At 44.4% G+C, this 15,631-nt stretch overlaps 1 protein-coding gene across 1 annotated transcript in view; it reads left to right on the top strand.

Moving 5' to 3' along the window:
* Positions 1-8,023, top strand: part of Lin52 (lin-52 DREAM MuvB core complex component) — a 136,614-nt gene extending 128,591 nt beyond the window's left edge. The window contains exon 6 of the mRNA XM_045155619.1: positions 5,856-8,023. Coding sequence (XP_045011554.1) covers positions 5,856-5,911 — 56 coding nt within the window. The 3' untranslated portion in view covers positions 5,912-8,023. The remainder of the gene's footprint in view (positions 1-5,855) is intronic.
* The last annotated feature ends 7,608 nt before the right edge of the window (positions 8,024-15,631 follow it).

Here is a 15,631-nt window from a genome sequence, read left to right as displayed (position 1 = left end):
ATATGTCATGAGTGAAATGTACAAAGCTCTGGCAGAGAGGGCTGGTCTCGAGAGATTCTGCACCCAATCTCGTTAACCAGAGGCCTTTGGTAATCCCTCATCCCCTCACTGGTGAGAAATCAATCTGTACTACTGAATCTTTCACCCAGCCACCAGAAAATTTACTGCAGAGAAGGCAGTTTGGGGCTAGTCATTGTGGAAAGGGAGCCAGAGGCAAGACTAAACGGAGGATGGAGGAATTGGAGAGTGTAAAGAACAGATTACATTAACTCTACACCCCTTCAGAGTAAGCAGGATAGAGTCCTCCCTTAGCCATGACCTCTGTTAAGTATACCCAGGTATTTACTGCTGCCGTGAACCTGACAGCTCCAGAGAAGCTGCACAGGGGGCAATAGAAGTAACATAAACCTGGAAGTTGATTGTAGTCTAGCCATTTGCTGTCTTCCTGCACTCTATAGCAGCTCACATGTTAACCCTATGGTGACAGCCTCACTTAAGGTTTCCTTAGTTTGCCTACTGTGGACTACATTGGAGGGCCTGTAAATCATGACTTGACATGGACATCATGATTTCTCATCAGTACAACACATACTATAGCAGCTAATGACCAATGGTAGCAGTGTTACCTTCCTGTTTGACCTGATAATCTTGAATGATAAGCTCCGAAGTAAAAATAGTTACCCAATTTCAGACTCTAGATAAAATTCTGTCTGGCCATCTTATGTTCCGTAGGTCTGTCTTTTCCTCATCCCCTCCCTTTCCTTGGTGCTGGGGATCAAACTTGCTAAGCAAATACTCTACCACTGAACTACATCTCCAGCATCTAAGATTGTTTTAAATTATAACACATGGTTGTAGTTTAGACAAGCCAGGAGAAAATGAAGGAACTGAAAGTGCCAAGCTCAGAAACATGGGATCTTATCCTATCCATTTGATCCAGAATCAACTGAGCTATAACTACTGGGGAAAAGAAGGGACAGACAGACCTAGGCAGGAAGAAACAAACAGCTTCCTTTCCCTTGAGAGCAAGCATCTCAAAAGGTTTTTCCCCAAAGACAATTGAAATATTTAGTAGGAATATTTTAGTAAAATATATTTGTATATAAAACTCTTCCTGGAGAGAGAGAGAAGATAAGGAATACAGAATAGTAGCAGAGGGCTGCCTCCCTACTTCTAATGGGATTTTGTAGCAGCATGTGCGAGTTTGTTTCAGAAGTCAAAAATGAACAGATGTTGGTATAAATTACCTCTGTGCCTGATGTCTTGCAAATTAAAAGCGCGGTTGGCATCACTAAACAATTTCACTAGGTTTGGGGGTGCAGTTAGCAGGCAATGAATACTACAGCAGGTTGGGTAGGAATCTTCACCCTGCAGCAGAACAGAAGAGCAAGGATAAAGAAATGAGGGATAAAATAAGGGCTGTATGAATTAATCAGAAATGTTAACATTCCGGATGACAACTGAACAGGAGGGCACGTGCTCTGGAGCAGCCCCTGACCCGTAGCAATTTCCCTGTGCACAAGAAAGGGGTTGGTGCTTAGGACCTGATTTATAGGGCACAGCCCTCTTTTAGGGAGCAGCCATGTCACACATTCGTATATCTCCTATATGGGACTGGCAAGAAGGGAAACTTTTCCCCTCCCATGTAGAAGATGATGTCTTTTGAATTACTTCTACTTTTACAGTGCTTTCCTACAGCTCTGTATACTTGGATTAGGTCAAAGGGGGAGGAGTGATTGAGTGGAAAGGGGTTGTTAAAAAGGATTGGTTAAATTCAAGGATAGCTTACTTCTGAGAGTCCTCAGAATCTCTACTTGTTTCTTCCTTTTAAATTCTTTGAGACCTTTCAAATAGTTAAGTCTTTTTAAGTTCTAAGTCTTAAAATATTCTAAGTCATTTTCTCATGGGGAGGAGAACTAGGGTGTCTAAAAGACAAAAGGCAAAGCAACAATGAAATCAGGAGCACACTCATGGCCCAGAGTTTGGGCATGAGGCTCTTTCTACCCAGCAGAGTCCTGTGTAACCCATGCCTGGTTTCCAAAGCTCTTCTAGCCATGTTATAGGCTGATTTGATGCCCTGTGTGTTGAACATCCTTAATAAACACTCAAGAGTAGACAATTAACTCATACAGCCACTCTACCTAAAAAGTATAAGTGAATTTGTATAGAATCATGCTGAGGGGAAAGAGTCCAAGCAGTGGAGCTTTTGAGAGTAATAGTCTCCCTTATTCATGTAGTCACTTGGAAAATTTTTCTTTTTTCTTTTCAAGATTGGGTCTTACTCCAAACCAGGCAAGCCTTGAACTCACAATGATCCTCCTGCCTCTGCATCCTCTCCCCCTTAGTGCTGGGATTAATGAAAGTCATGCACCACCACACCTGGCTTCACTCTGAAGATACTGAGAATAAGAAAACTCTCACCCACCTCAGAAAAGTATTAATGATTGCCTTTATATAATCATTGCTAATAGCCAAGAGAATAGGTAACATGCTATCTACTTTTTTATCTATCTATCTGGGCGCACCTGGACCTCCAGCCACTGCCTACAAACTCCAGATGCATCCAGATGCATGTGCCACCTCATGCATCTGGCTTACATGAGTAGTGTGAGAATGGGACCTGGGTCCTTTGGCTTTTTAAGGCTAGGCTTAGAAATTTTGTCTAGTCTAAGGTATTACTCAGTTATTAAGCACTTCTGCTGGAACTGAGTTTATATCTTGTATTTTCTGTAAGTAGTCCATGTGACTTTCCTGAACTTCAGAAAGTAGTTGATAGTATGTCCTCTGGAGGAGTTAGCCCTTGACCCCTGATCTCCAATAATTCGGCATTTTTCCCATCAAGTGAGATTATTTTTCTTGCCATATGAACAAGATACTTTGAAAAAGGCAGCCACTGTGCTGGGCACCACCAAGAGTCACTAATTAACCTTACTTGGTTCTAGTCCTTTTGTGTATTATTTATTGTCTTCCAGCTTTATTCAGTAGATACAGGTCTAGCACTAAACAGCCTATGCTTTCAGTTATGTTTTTGGTTTTTCAAGGTAAGATTTTGCCTAGGCTGACTTGGAATTCACTATGTAGTTTCAGGGTGGCCTCAAACTCACACAGTCTTCCTACCTCTGCCTCCCAAGTGCTGGGATTAAAGGCATGCGCCACCACGCCTGGCTGCTCTCAATTACGAACTTCTAGTAGACAAGGACAAGTACGACATACAAGTCTCATGGAAAGTTTGTACACAAGGTAAAACTATACCGAGGAAGGATCAGTTTGATTTGGCCAGGTTGGATTTGGGCACTGAGGCAAGATCTTGCACTAGCCTTCCGTGCCTAGCTAATGGAATCTCCTCACCATTTTCTGGGGCACAGGGACTGGGGAAAGTTGGGAAGTGTATAGACTGAAATTAGGAAGGGCTCCCTAATGGTAACAGGTTGTCTGTCTTCATTGTACAAATAAGGGGGATTTTTGCTGTTGTGTGTTTGCTTGCTTGCTTATTTTTGGAGACAGGGTTGTTTTTGCAGTACTGGGGGATTGAATCTAGGGCCTGGTGCATACTAGGAAAACATTCTACCAACTGAGCTACATTCCTAGGCATTTTCTAACTTTTTATTTAGAGATAGAGTCTTACTAAGTTCCAGGAAGACCTTGAACATATAGTCTTCCTGCCTCAACCTCCCAAGTAGCTAGAATTATGGGCCTGCACCACCAAGCCCAGAGAGCAAGAAACTGTTAAACTTAGATTGAGGTGGAGGTTGAGGGGAGTGAGAGCCATTCATCTAGCACCATTTGCTTTGGACTAGGGAAGACAACAAGGAGGGCATTACAACAGGTACCACCCTTCCTATGTTCCCAGCATGGTTCCAGAATGCTTCTTGCCTATTAGCCCAGACACCAGAAACTTTCAAAACTAATCAATTCATTTAAGAGGTCTCAAAAGTTGGCCTTGTGGAATGCATATGCTTATGAGTGTTTGACAGGACTAAAATGAGAGGGCCTCTGGATTGGCCCTTGTAATTGGAAAATGTTTTACTTTCACTTTGAAGCCGTACATATATACATACATATATATATGGATGAAAGTAGCTGCATAAACCCAGTAGTAACTACAGCATTCAAAGATTGATGGTGCTGAAAGTCAGAGAAAGACATATAAACCTTGCCTGGCTATATTAAATGCCTACTACTGACAATGCCAAGAGAGAGAGAAGACCAAAGCTCTATAAACCCTGCTTTATGACACCATCACCAGATGACTGCACTGAGGGAATATAAACCCTGTTCTATTACAGCATGCAGGGAACTCTCACTGCTGAGGGATGGGATGAGGAGTACATGATCGCTGATTTTGATTTGAGATTATAAATGTGTAGAGACCAACAATCCTGGGAAGACTAATCTTGGTTGGAGTTTAACTTCCAAGAACAAGCCACATGTGATGGTGAACATGGGTATTAGGTTAGAGTCATCTGAGAGAATGAAATTACGGAGAATGCCCTAGGGATTCTTGATAAAGTCTTCAAGGGTCTGTATCTTATAGAAATTGCCAGCTTCAGAATCATTTTGTCCAGTTCTAATTGTCCAGAGTGGGTCTTTTTAGTTTTTTAAAAATTAATTTATTTATTTGAGAGCGACAGACAGAGAGAGAAAGAGGCAGAGAGAGAGAGAATGGGCACACCAGGGCCTCCAGCCACTGCAAATGAACACCAGAAGCATGCACCCCCTTGTGCATGTGGCTAATGTGGGCCCTGGGGATTCGAGCCTCGAACCAGGATCCTTAGGCTTCACAGGCAAGCGCTTAACCACTAAAGCTATCTCTCCAGCTGATCTTTTTAGTCTTTTGAGGTGAGGTCTCGTTCTAGCCCAGGCTGACTTGGAATTCATTATATAGTTTCAGGGTGCCCTTGAACTCACAGCGATCCTCCTACCTCTGCTTCCTGAGTGCTGGGATTAAAGGCATGTGCTGGGCTGGCTTAGTGGTTAAGCACTTGCCTGTGAAGCTTAAGGACCTCAGTTCGAGGCTCAGTTCCCAGGACCCATGTAAGCCAGATATACAAGGGGGTGCATGTGTATGGAGTTCGTTTGCAGTGGCTGGAGGTCCTGGCATGCGCATTCTGTCTCTGTCTATCTGTCTCTTTCTCTCTCTGCCTGCCTGTTACTCTCAAATAAATAAAATAAAAATGGTTTAAAGGTGTGCACCACCACGCCTGGCTTAGAATGGTTCTTTTTTTTTTTTTTTTTTTTTTTTAGTTTATTTATTAGAGAGACAGAAAGAGGCAGAGACAGTGACAGAGGGAAGAGAATGGGTGCACCAGGGCCTGTAGCCACTGCAAATGAACTCCAAGTGCATGTGCCCCTTGTGCATCTGGCTTACATGGGTCCTAGTGAATGGAACCAGGATCCTTTGGCTTTGCAGGATCCTTAGCCTTAACTGCTAAGCCATCTCTCCAGCCCTAGAGTGGATCTTTACTAAAATATTTTGTTTATTGATTGATTCGAGATAAAGAAAGAGTAGATTTTTTGTAGTAACAATTTGATATGAAATTCAGATAGGTCTACATTTTTTGTTTATTTATTTATTTATTTATTTAAGAGTGACAGAGAGAAAGAGGCAGATAGAGAGACAGAGAGAGAATGGGTGCACCAGGGTCTCCAGCCACTGCAAATGAATGAACTCCAGACACGTGCACCCCCTGTACATCTGGCTAACGTGGGTCTTGGGGGATCGAGCCTCGAACCGGGGTCCTTAGGCTTCACAGGCAAGCATTTAACCATTAAGCCTCTCCAGCCCAAGTCTGCATTTTTTAAATTAAATCTGTGATCCATTTATCATTTTACTTTTTGTTTTTTTGTGATTTCAGCCAGAGAAATGACACGGGGGAAATTCCTCAACATTCTAGAGAAGCCCAAGAAGTAGCAGTTGCTTATGGACAGATGTCCTGAGGACTGTCACCAAGTTCCCCTCCTAGTGCATCTCTGATGATGCACACCTCATGCTTCCTTGAGAGAGTCCAGAGGCTGAACCTCCAGGGTTGGCCCTTCTCCCCTGCTCCTGACACTCCACACCTCTGAGGACAATTAGCAGCAAGAGAAGAATCTGCTCTACCCAAGGATCATTGCCTTCACTCAGTCAACTTCAAAGCTTCGATGTAGGTAACACCAGAGGTCCTGTTACTTGCTTTTTTTGTTTGCAGAAGCAATTCAGGAGCCTCGGGATCCTATAGTTGACCTGAATCTATGGTGACAGTCATTTGTGACATATGGGTTGGATGGGTTCTCTTCAGTTGTACTTGATCTCTTAGGAAGTATTCATGATGTGCGAAGATCAAAGACCAGCTAGATTCTGGACCGACTATACATCCTGCTTGACCGGTAAATATATAAAATAGGATATAGAATTATAGGATACATAATTGCTTCCAAGACTCCACAGCTAGAGAAGCCAGAGTCTTTTCCGTGTCCACCTGCTTTGCAAACTTCGTACCTCTCGTGTCACTCCTGCTCTCCCGCCTTCCACTCCCCACCTCTCAGCCACTCAAAGGTCAGGCTCCAGGTGCGTGGATCTCTAAGTAGTTACTCCCTCTGGGGATTAGCTTACAGAGTGAAAGGAAAGGACCATGCTATGTCACCTTAGGTTCTAGTCCTTAAAACCAAAGTGAAGGTGATAAAAAGGACTTTAGAGTTCTAGTTGATCTGTTAAAGATATAAATGAAAGAGTGTAGCCTGGAAGATAGAAGAGCAAGGTTTAATTAGAATTCCCATCTGGTTGAAAAGCTAGAAGTCTAGTGGACCTCGTACATGCTCTCAGATGGTAGCAGTGTCTTGTCCCCCTCATCTTCCTCACGGAGCACATACCAGATGTTTCATCTATGTGACCGAAGTGCATGCACACGACACACACAGACACACGTTAGAATTTCCTGGCTTAAATACAACTTTCATGGCGTTCTTCACCAGTTGTTTATTTCTGTTAAAATCTGAAAATCCCACAAATGGGTAAAATCAATTATATATTTCCTCATGTGTTTCCAGAAGTACATAGAGTTTTTGTGGAAAGACTATCTCTGTGGCAATAGTCCAGGGGAGTTTGGATACAGGAGAAGCTGTGGTGAGTGAGGTTTGTGGTTGTGGTTGTGAATGTGCTAGGGCATGGCACTCTCAGTTTCGGAGCCAGTCCTGTGATCATTTTCTGTCGTTTACCCCTGTTTCTCATGCTGAAGTTAATTGGACTTTTCTTTCATTTATGCCATTTAATTATCAACATAATTTTACTTTTTAAAATTTATTTTTTATTTTATTGTTTTGATTTTTCAAGGTAGGGTCTCCCTCTAGCCCAGGCTGACCTGAAACTCACTATGTCAGGGTGGACTCAAACTCACAGCAGTCCTCCTACCTGGGCCTCCCAAGTGCTGGGATTAAAGGCATGTGCCACCATGCCCAGCAATTTTACTTTTTGAAAGGAATAAAACAGTGGGTACATAACAAAAGATGAATATGAGAAGAGAAATACTCCTAGAAGGGCCAGTTTTAGAGGCTTTGCTTTTAACTTAACCCTATGATTGACATTTCTTGGTCTCACTAAATGCGGTTGAAGTATATATGTACAACTGGTCAGAAAATAGTGCCACAATGTCAAATTTATTTCTTCACTCTATTTTGAGAGTTGATTATATCAGGCACTTTTAAGTGTTTGGGGAAATTGAAAAGTGTGTGTACTGGGATTCTTCCCCCAAGCCAACTCCAGTCTGTGATGGGAAGTCAGGTAGTTGGTTTTCTGACCTGCTCTGGCCTCCTCCCTATACTGTCATCCTATTCACCAGCACTTAATGTAAGTAGATGTTTTAGATTTGCAGTATTTATTGTCTTCAGATTTATTGTTCTTAGAAATGTTAATGACATATTTTTATATTGATAATATAAATTTATGTACAGTGTATATGTGTATGTACTTTAGGATGTTAGAGGATTGTACTTTGTATATAATGTTTTCTGTGTCTTCATAATAAATATCTATTGTAGAAGAAACCAAGCTGTAAATAAAGGCTTCAGAAATGTTTTCTTATTTAAAAAAAATACAGTATTGGTGACAAGTAATCCACTATCCTACCAGCCATTCTGCTCATTACTACTCAGTTCCCTGTTCCTCTAGGAACATTCAGAAACTTTTGGTACTTCCCTACATCTGCTGATAAAATCCAGTCTCTCCTGGAATTTTAAGACTTCAAGTCCCTTACTTGAGTGCCTTTGCCTAGGCTATTGAATTTCCAGAAAGTCTTGCTTTCATTTTACACCTAACAAAACTTTTCTTCCTGTAACACCAGTTGGAAATGATCCTTCCTCACTCATTCTTAAAATATTTAAAGGTGCCATCCTTACCACTCCTACCACATGCCACCTTACACTTAAGTGATCTGAGTCCAGATCTTACTGCCCTACAAAATCATAAGGTCATCAATGTCTCCTACATGCTGACTTCTTTATTGTCTTCTTTGAACTAGGAGTTCAAAGCTATCTACTTGTAGTCTCTGGTTAAGCATGCTGGATTGAACAGGAATATTTCTCTGCCACCTACTAAAACCCTTAGTATGAGTTCCTTTTCAACCCTGCTCCAGACCTAAAGCACAGGAAGTACTCATTAGTATCACTGCTGTCATCTATTGGTAGATGACCAGAACCCAAGCAGATTATTCTAGAGAAAGAATTCTATTTTTGTTGTTGTTGTTTGAGGGAGTGTCTCAGTCTAGCCCAGGCGGACCTGGAATGTACTATGTAAACTCAGGATGGCCTCAAACTCACAACAATCCTCCTACCTCTGCCTCCCAAATGCTGGAACTAAAGGTATACACCACCATACCCAGCTGAGAACCAGTCTGTATTAAGGAAATACACGCATTCTATATTAAGGAAAGCAGTTTGAAGTTAGCCCACTAAAGATTACTAGGATACCAATTTTGTTAATATCAAAACACCATCACTAATTTATCTTTTCACTATCTTAATTTTATTACATTTTTTTTTTGTTTTTAATATTTATTTGTTTGCAAGGAGAGACAGAGAAGGAGAAGAGGCACACCAGGGCCTCTAGCCACTGCAAATGAACTCCAGATATATATACCACTTTGTGTATCTGGCGTATGTGGGTCCTGGGGAGTCAAACCCAGGTTGTTAGGTTTTGCAGGCAAGCACCTTAACCGCTGAGCCATCTCTCCAACCCTTTGTTTTGTTTTTTTGAGGAAGGGTCTCATTCTAGCCCAGGCTGACCTGGAATTCACTGTGTGGTCTCAGGCTGTCCTCAAACTCAGCCTTCCTCCTACCTTGACCTCCCAAACGCTAGAATTAAAGGTGTGTACTACCACGCCCAGCAAAGTGGCAGGGGGCCCGGGACAGTGGGCACACCAGGGCCTCCAGCTGCTGCAAACAAACTAGGTGCATGCACCACTTTGTGCATCTGGCTTTAAGTGAGTACTGGGGAATCAAACTCAGGTCATTAGGCTTTGCAGGCAAACACCTAAACTGCTAAGCCATCTCTCCAGCCCTTATAGTTTTTAAATTGGTATTTGCTAACTGCTTCTTGATTAGCAAATCAGTCCTTCGGCTTCTTTTTATTATGACTCTTCTGGAGTGCCCCAGTTCAAGCCAGTGAAAGTGGATCTTACAACTTCAGAAGGGTATTTATACTCCCATAGGTGCTTTGTAATGAGGCCAAGAAATTCCATTTCCAATAGGATGCTTCACTTCTTTCTGTATTCCTCGGGAGTAAGGTATAACAGGAAGGTAAACACAACAGCAGGTAAGGAAATGGGCATGGGCAAAGATAGATGTTCCCAGGGGTCAAATAATGTGGTTTTCTTACCAGCTTTCGTAGTCCAACTTCTTCAAGCACTAGGTTATGTCTGTTCTCTGTTTTCTGCTTTCTCCATCCTTTGAGAGATGCCAGACCACCAGACCCCAGCGTGGGCTTCATTTTGTCAGTCTTACACCCCAGCCTCCAGAGAGGGAGCAAGCAGAGTTCTCTCCAGGTTCCATTTATAAGTTCTGACTGGCCTGTAACTGGCTTTTTCTATATACTTAGACCCTTTGGCACTTTTTCTTTCAAACCAGGGGCACTGGGGGCTTCAAGTGGCACCAGGTGCAACCAGAGGCCCCTGGTTGGCACAAGTGCTAGCAGAGCCTGTTAATTAGCACAGGAACACCCCGATGCTCCATTAGCCAGGCCAAGCATTCGGAACTTTTCCCTCCTGGGGGCCCCTTCCTCCTAATGAGAGTTGGGAGAAGGGCCCTTACAAAACACTGCCTCAGAATAATATTCCGCTTTGTCCCCACCAATAACCAGGGTTGACAGGATCACTCTGTCCATTTCTCTCCTAATTAGCACAATTCCAGCATAGCCTGAGCCAGCAAATGGAGAGAAGCGATCAAAAGTGATCGGACAACCGTACTGAATCACAAACACAAAGAGGGCCATTCCCTGTAATTAGGTGAGACAACTCCTCAGTCTTTTCTCTGCTGGAGTTTGCTGCTAAGACTCTTGCTGTTTGGGTCCTAGCAACACAAGTTACATGTCTCCATGGGGCACTAATAAGCCCCAAATTGTCTTCCGCTTCACACAACTCTAACCAGAGGACAGGTGGGGGGGGGGGGGTAGCAGTGTAGTGAGAAATGGAGGGCAGGGTTTCTAAACAAGCAACCACTGGGAGATTTCCCTGACTGCCAAGAGGCACAGGAGGGGTTATGGGCAAAGGAGAACTGCATCAGGCACGGACTCCAGCCCTTGACTCAGAAGCACCTCGACTCCTGACCTTCTGGGCGGCCCATGCTCGTTCAACTCAACATCTACATTGTTTTCTTTCGCTCCCTCGCCCACTTGTCTACTCTGGCGGCATCATAGGCGGCCAAAGCTGTGGCATCATTTCTGGAACTGCACTGACGTTCTTATAACCATGTCAAGGTGCATGTGGGTTCTGACCTCAAAGAGCTCATAGCACAAAGAGCACCACTTGCCTCCCACCCTGAACTTCATTTCCAGCCCCATCCTGCGTGTCTCTGGCTCTTTCCCTGCCCACTGGCCCCAGTCTCTCTCCTTTCTAGGACAAGAAGACACATCTGGTTGCACTCCACTTGGTGTAAAGGTTGAACAATTTAGCCGGGCATGGTGGCGCACATCTTTATTCCCAGCACTTGGGAGGCAGAGAGGTAGGGGAGTTCAAGGCCACCTTGAGACTAAATAGTGAGTTCCAGGTCAGCCTGGGCTAGAGTGAAACCCTATCTCGAAAAACCAAAAATAAATAAAGAAGAGCCGGGCGTGGTGGCGCACGCCTTTAATCCCAGCACTCGGGAGGCAGAGGTAGGAGGATCGCCAAGAGTTCGAGGCCACCCTGAGACTACATAGTGAATTCCAGGTCAGCCTGAGCCAGAGTGAGACCCTACCTCGAAAAACCAAATAAATAAAGAAAGAAAGAACTAATTAAAGAAATAAAACAAAGGTTGAACAATTAATAAAGAGAAACCCTGCCCCCAACGTTACAGCCCATTACAGAGATACTTGGGGGGGTTCTACAGCAAAACACTTAGTCAGGGCTGGAGAGATGGCTTAGCGGTTAAGCGCTCGCCTGTGAAGCCTAAGGACCCCGGTTCAAGGCTCGGTTCCCCAGGTCCCACGTTAGCCAGATGCACAAGGGGGCGCACGCGTCTGGAGTTCGTTTGCAGAGGCTGGAAGCCCTGGCGCGCCCATTCTCTCTCTCTCCCTCTATCTGTCTTTCTCTCTGTGTCTGTCGCTCTCAAATAAATAAAAAAAAAATTTAAAAAAAAAAACAAAACACTTAGTCATAGCCAGGAACAAGGGAATGCTGAGAGTGATGTTGAAAATCTCAAGCATGATATCTGAGCAGAATTAGCTCACACATACTATCTTGTTATCTTTTTTTTTTTAATTTTTATTTATTTATTTGAGAGTGACAGACACAGAGAGAAAGACAGATAGAGGGAGAGAGAGAGAGAATGGGCATGCCAAGGCTTCCAGCCTCTGCAAACAAACTCCAGACGCGTGCACCCCCTTGTGCATCTGGCTAACATGGGACCTGGGGAACTGAGCCTCAAACCGGGGTCCGTAGGCTTCACAGGCGAGCGCTTAACCACTAAGCCATCTCTCCAGCCCCTCTTTTTTTTTTTTTTTTGATGAGAGAATTGGTACACCAGGGCCTCAAGCCACTGAAGTTGAGCTCCAGACACATGCGTCATCTTGTGCACATGTGCAAACTTGCACACTTGTGTCACTTTACATGTCTGACTTATGTGGGATCTGGAGAGTTGAACTTGGGTCCTTAGGATTCGCAGGCAAGCACCGTAAGTACTAAGCCATCTCTCCAACCCTTTATTGTCATTTTTTAAATTTATTTATTTGCAAGCAAAGAGAGAAAAGAGGCACGCCAGTGGCCTTCAGCCATTGTAAACGAACCCCAGATGCATGTTGGCCACTTTGTGCATTTGGCTTTATGTGGATACTGGGGAATTGAGCCCAGCTTGTTAGGCTTTACCAGCAAGTGCACCTTAACCACTGAGCCATTTCTCCAGTCTTTATCTTGATCTATACCTGATATTTGTGAAGTGACCTCCAGTAATCAGAAAACAGTTATATAAAATCTAAGGATGGGCTGGAGAGATGACTTAGGAGTTAAGGCACTTGCTGGCAAAGCCAAAAATAAAAGGATCCAGGTTTAGTTTCCCAGTGCCCCTGTAAAGCCAGATGTACAAGGTGGCACATGCACCTGGAGTTCATTTGCAGTGGCTAGAGACCCTGGCACTCCCATCCTCTCTCTTTCTGTCTGCCTCTTTCTCTCAATAAATAAATAACTTTTTAAAAAAATCTCAAGGGGTCTCTCAGCCTGTTTGCTCGGGTCCTTCACCACTTTAAAGAGGCAGCCCAGTGGCATGGTAAGCAGACACACTGTCAAGTCATGGTGCCAGGGTCCAACTCCTGTCTCTGCCATCTGCTAAGTGTGTGGTTTTGGATAAATTGACCGTCTGTGAGCTGGGTCCAATAGTAGCCCTATGTCTTAAAATAGTTGTAGACAACATATATGTTCTTGCAAAGTGTGAAAATAGTGTAGAGCATGTTTTTTCCCACAGTGTAACTGCTTGGTAGGTCTGCATAAAGGTGGACTCAATGTACTTTTTAAACTCTTTTATGCTCAAAATGGTTAGAATGAAGCCGGGCGTGGTGATGCACACCTTTAATCCCAGCACTCGGGAGGCAGAGGTAGGAGGATCGCTGAGAGTTTGAGGCCACCCTCAGACTACATAGTGAATTCCAGGTCAGCCTGGACTAGAGTGAAACTCTACCTCGAAAAACAAACAAACAAACAAAAAAATAGAATGAGTGACCCCTTCAGGGAAAATGTGGTAACCTCTGGTTCTTTAGAATAAGAGTGGTATTTCTCTACCCCTTGGGAGGAGCTGACCGTTCTGTCACTACTACTGTCCCCATCCATCCACCCTATGGACAACCTCTTGCCAGCATTTGAACTCAGGAGATTCCATGATTGACTGAGCAGACTGCAGCACAAAAGACTGGCTGATAAGCAACAGAGGGAGAAAATATTCTCTGTGACCGTGGCAGGTTTCTGAGCTGATGTTGGGGCTACCATGAGTCTCAAACTGTGCCTTTGTGGTCCCAATATTTTGTGACCATCACTTACCAGGAACACAGTTCCCTGCTTCTTTCGGTCCGGGCTCCTCCTCGTCCTCCAGGTATTTTTCCAGGAGCGAAAGGGGTGGGGCTGAAGCTCTCCTTCTCTCCAGAGCTGAGCAGGGGCCTCGCAGGCTCTGGCTCTCCCAGCATCGAACCTGTGCAGAGCAGCCTGGCCCGACTAACCTGAAACTTGAGCATCAAGAGAGGCGGAATGAAGGTCACATCCTCAGGCCTTCCCAACGTGCAGCCAATCCCTCGGAGCCACGCTGGCCAGAACTAGCAGCTTCGCACAAAAGAGCAGCTGAGAAGAGTCAGTTTGGAAAAGTCAGTGACTTGAGGCTGAGTAGAAATGAGAAGGGCTGGCCTCAGCAGCAGTGGAGCCTTGGGCAGGGCCATAAGGGAGTGTGGAGCACAGAACCAGAAATGGTCAGCAAAATGGGGAGAAAAGCCAGCTCCCAAGAGCTGTCTCCGAGCCAACTGCTCCCACCATCTGTTGCTGCTGCTGGGTCTCTACCTGCTCAAGGCTGAACTTCACCCTCTTCCCTCACAGCCACACTGTCAAAAACCAAATGGCCTAGAGGCCCTGCAGCCCTGCAGCTATGGGGGAGGGAGAAATGTCCTCAGTGCATTTGTCCAGTGAACTATTATATAGCCTTTTAGTGTGTTTATAAAGTGCAGTGTCATGGAAGAAATGAACTTGTTTTTTTTTTAATTTTTTTGTTTATTTTTATTTATTTGAAAGTGACAGACACAGAGAGAGAAAGAGGCAGATAGAGAAAGGGCGTGCCAGGGCCTTTGGCCACTGCAAACAAACTCCAGATGCGTGCGCCCTTTGTGTATCTGGCTAATGTGGGTCCTGGAGAATTGAGCCACGAACCGGGGTCCTTAGGCTTCACAGGCAAGCACTTAACCACTAAGCCATCTCTCCAGCCAGAAATGACCTTGTTTTAAGTGGGCTGGATGTGCTGGCACATACTTACAATCCCAACACTTGGAAAGCTGAGACAGGAAGGAAGATCTCCGAGGCCAGTGTGAGCTATGGAGTGGGACCTTGTCTTTAAAACCAGAACTGGCCAGGTGTGGGGTGCATGCCTTTAATCCCAGCACAGACAGAAGTAGGAGGATCATTGTTGAATTCAAGGGCACCCTGAGACTACATAATAAATTTCAGGTCAGCTGGGCTAGAGGGCAAGACCCTACCTCAAAACAATAAATATAAATATAAAAATTCAAGTGAGGGCTGGAGAGAGAGCTTAGCAGTTAAGGCGATTGTCTGCAAAGCCAAAGGACCCAGGTTTGATTCCCCAGTACCCACAAAGTCAGAGGCACAAGGTGGCATATGCATCTGGAGTTTATTTGCAGTGGCTAGAGGCCTTGGTGCACCCATTATCTCTGTCTCTCTCTGTCTATGTCTCTGTCTCTGCCTCTCTCTCTTTTACTGCCTCTGTATGTCTCAAGTAAATTAATTAAATATGTTTCTAAAAATTCAAGTGAGCTGGGCATAGTGGTGCATGCCTTTAATCCCAGCACCCAGGAGGCAGAGGTAGGAGCACTTTGAGTTTGAGGCCAGCCTGGAAGTACAGAGTAAGATCCAGGTCAGCCAGAGCTAGAGTGAGACCCCTACCTCCAATAAACAAAACAAGACAAAAATGCAACTGAAAGTGGCAAGATGTAAAATCATAAATACAGCAAGATCTCCAATGTGTGGTGGTGGGCGCTGGCTGGGGAAGGGGCCATTCGAAGGCAGTAGGGGAAGGTTTAACGGTGCCTGCTGCCTTGTTGGAAGTTTAAGGGTGATTTTCATTTTTCCCCATTCCCTGCAGAATCGTATATTGCTTTTCTAATACAGGGAAAAGAGAGCCTCTGGACCTAGGTTGCATGTGCAGGGCTGGGAATGGCCTTGCATAGGGCAGTGATGTTTGTTCCTGGACAGGCAAATATCTCCAACCT

This window comes from Jaculus jaculus, chromosome 7 (assembly GCF_020740685.1).
Source record: "Jaculus jaculus isolate mJacJac1 chromosome 7, mJacJac1.mat.Y.cur, whole genome shotgun sequence".
Lineage (NCBI taxonomy): Eukaryota > Metazoa > Chordata > Mammalia > Rodentia > Dipodidae > Jaculus > Jaculus jaculus.
Note: the sequence above shows the minus strand (reverse complement) of the source record. Positions and strands in the feature narration are given on the sequence as shown.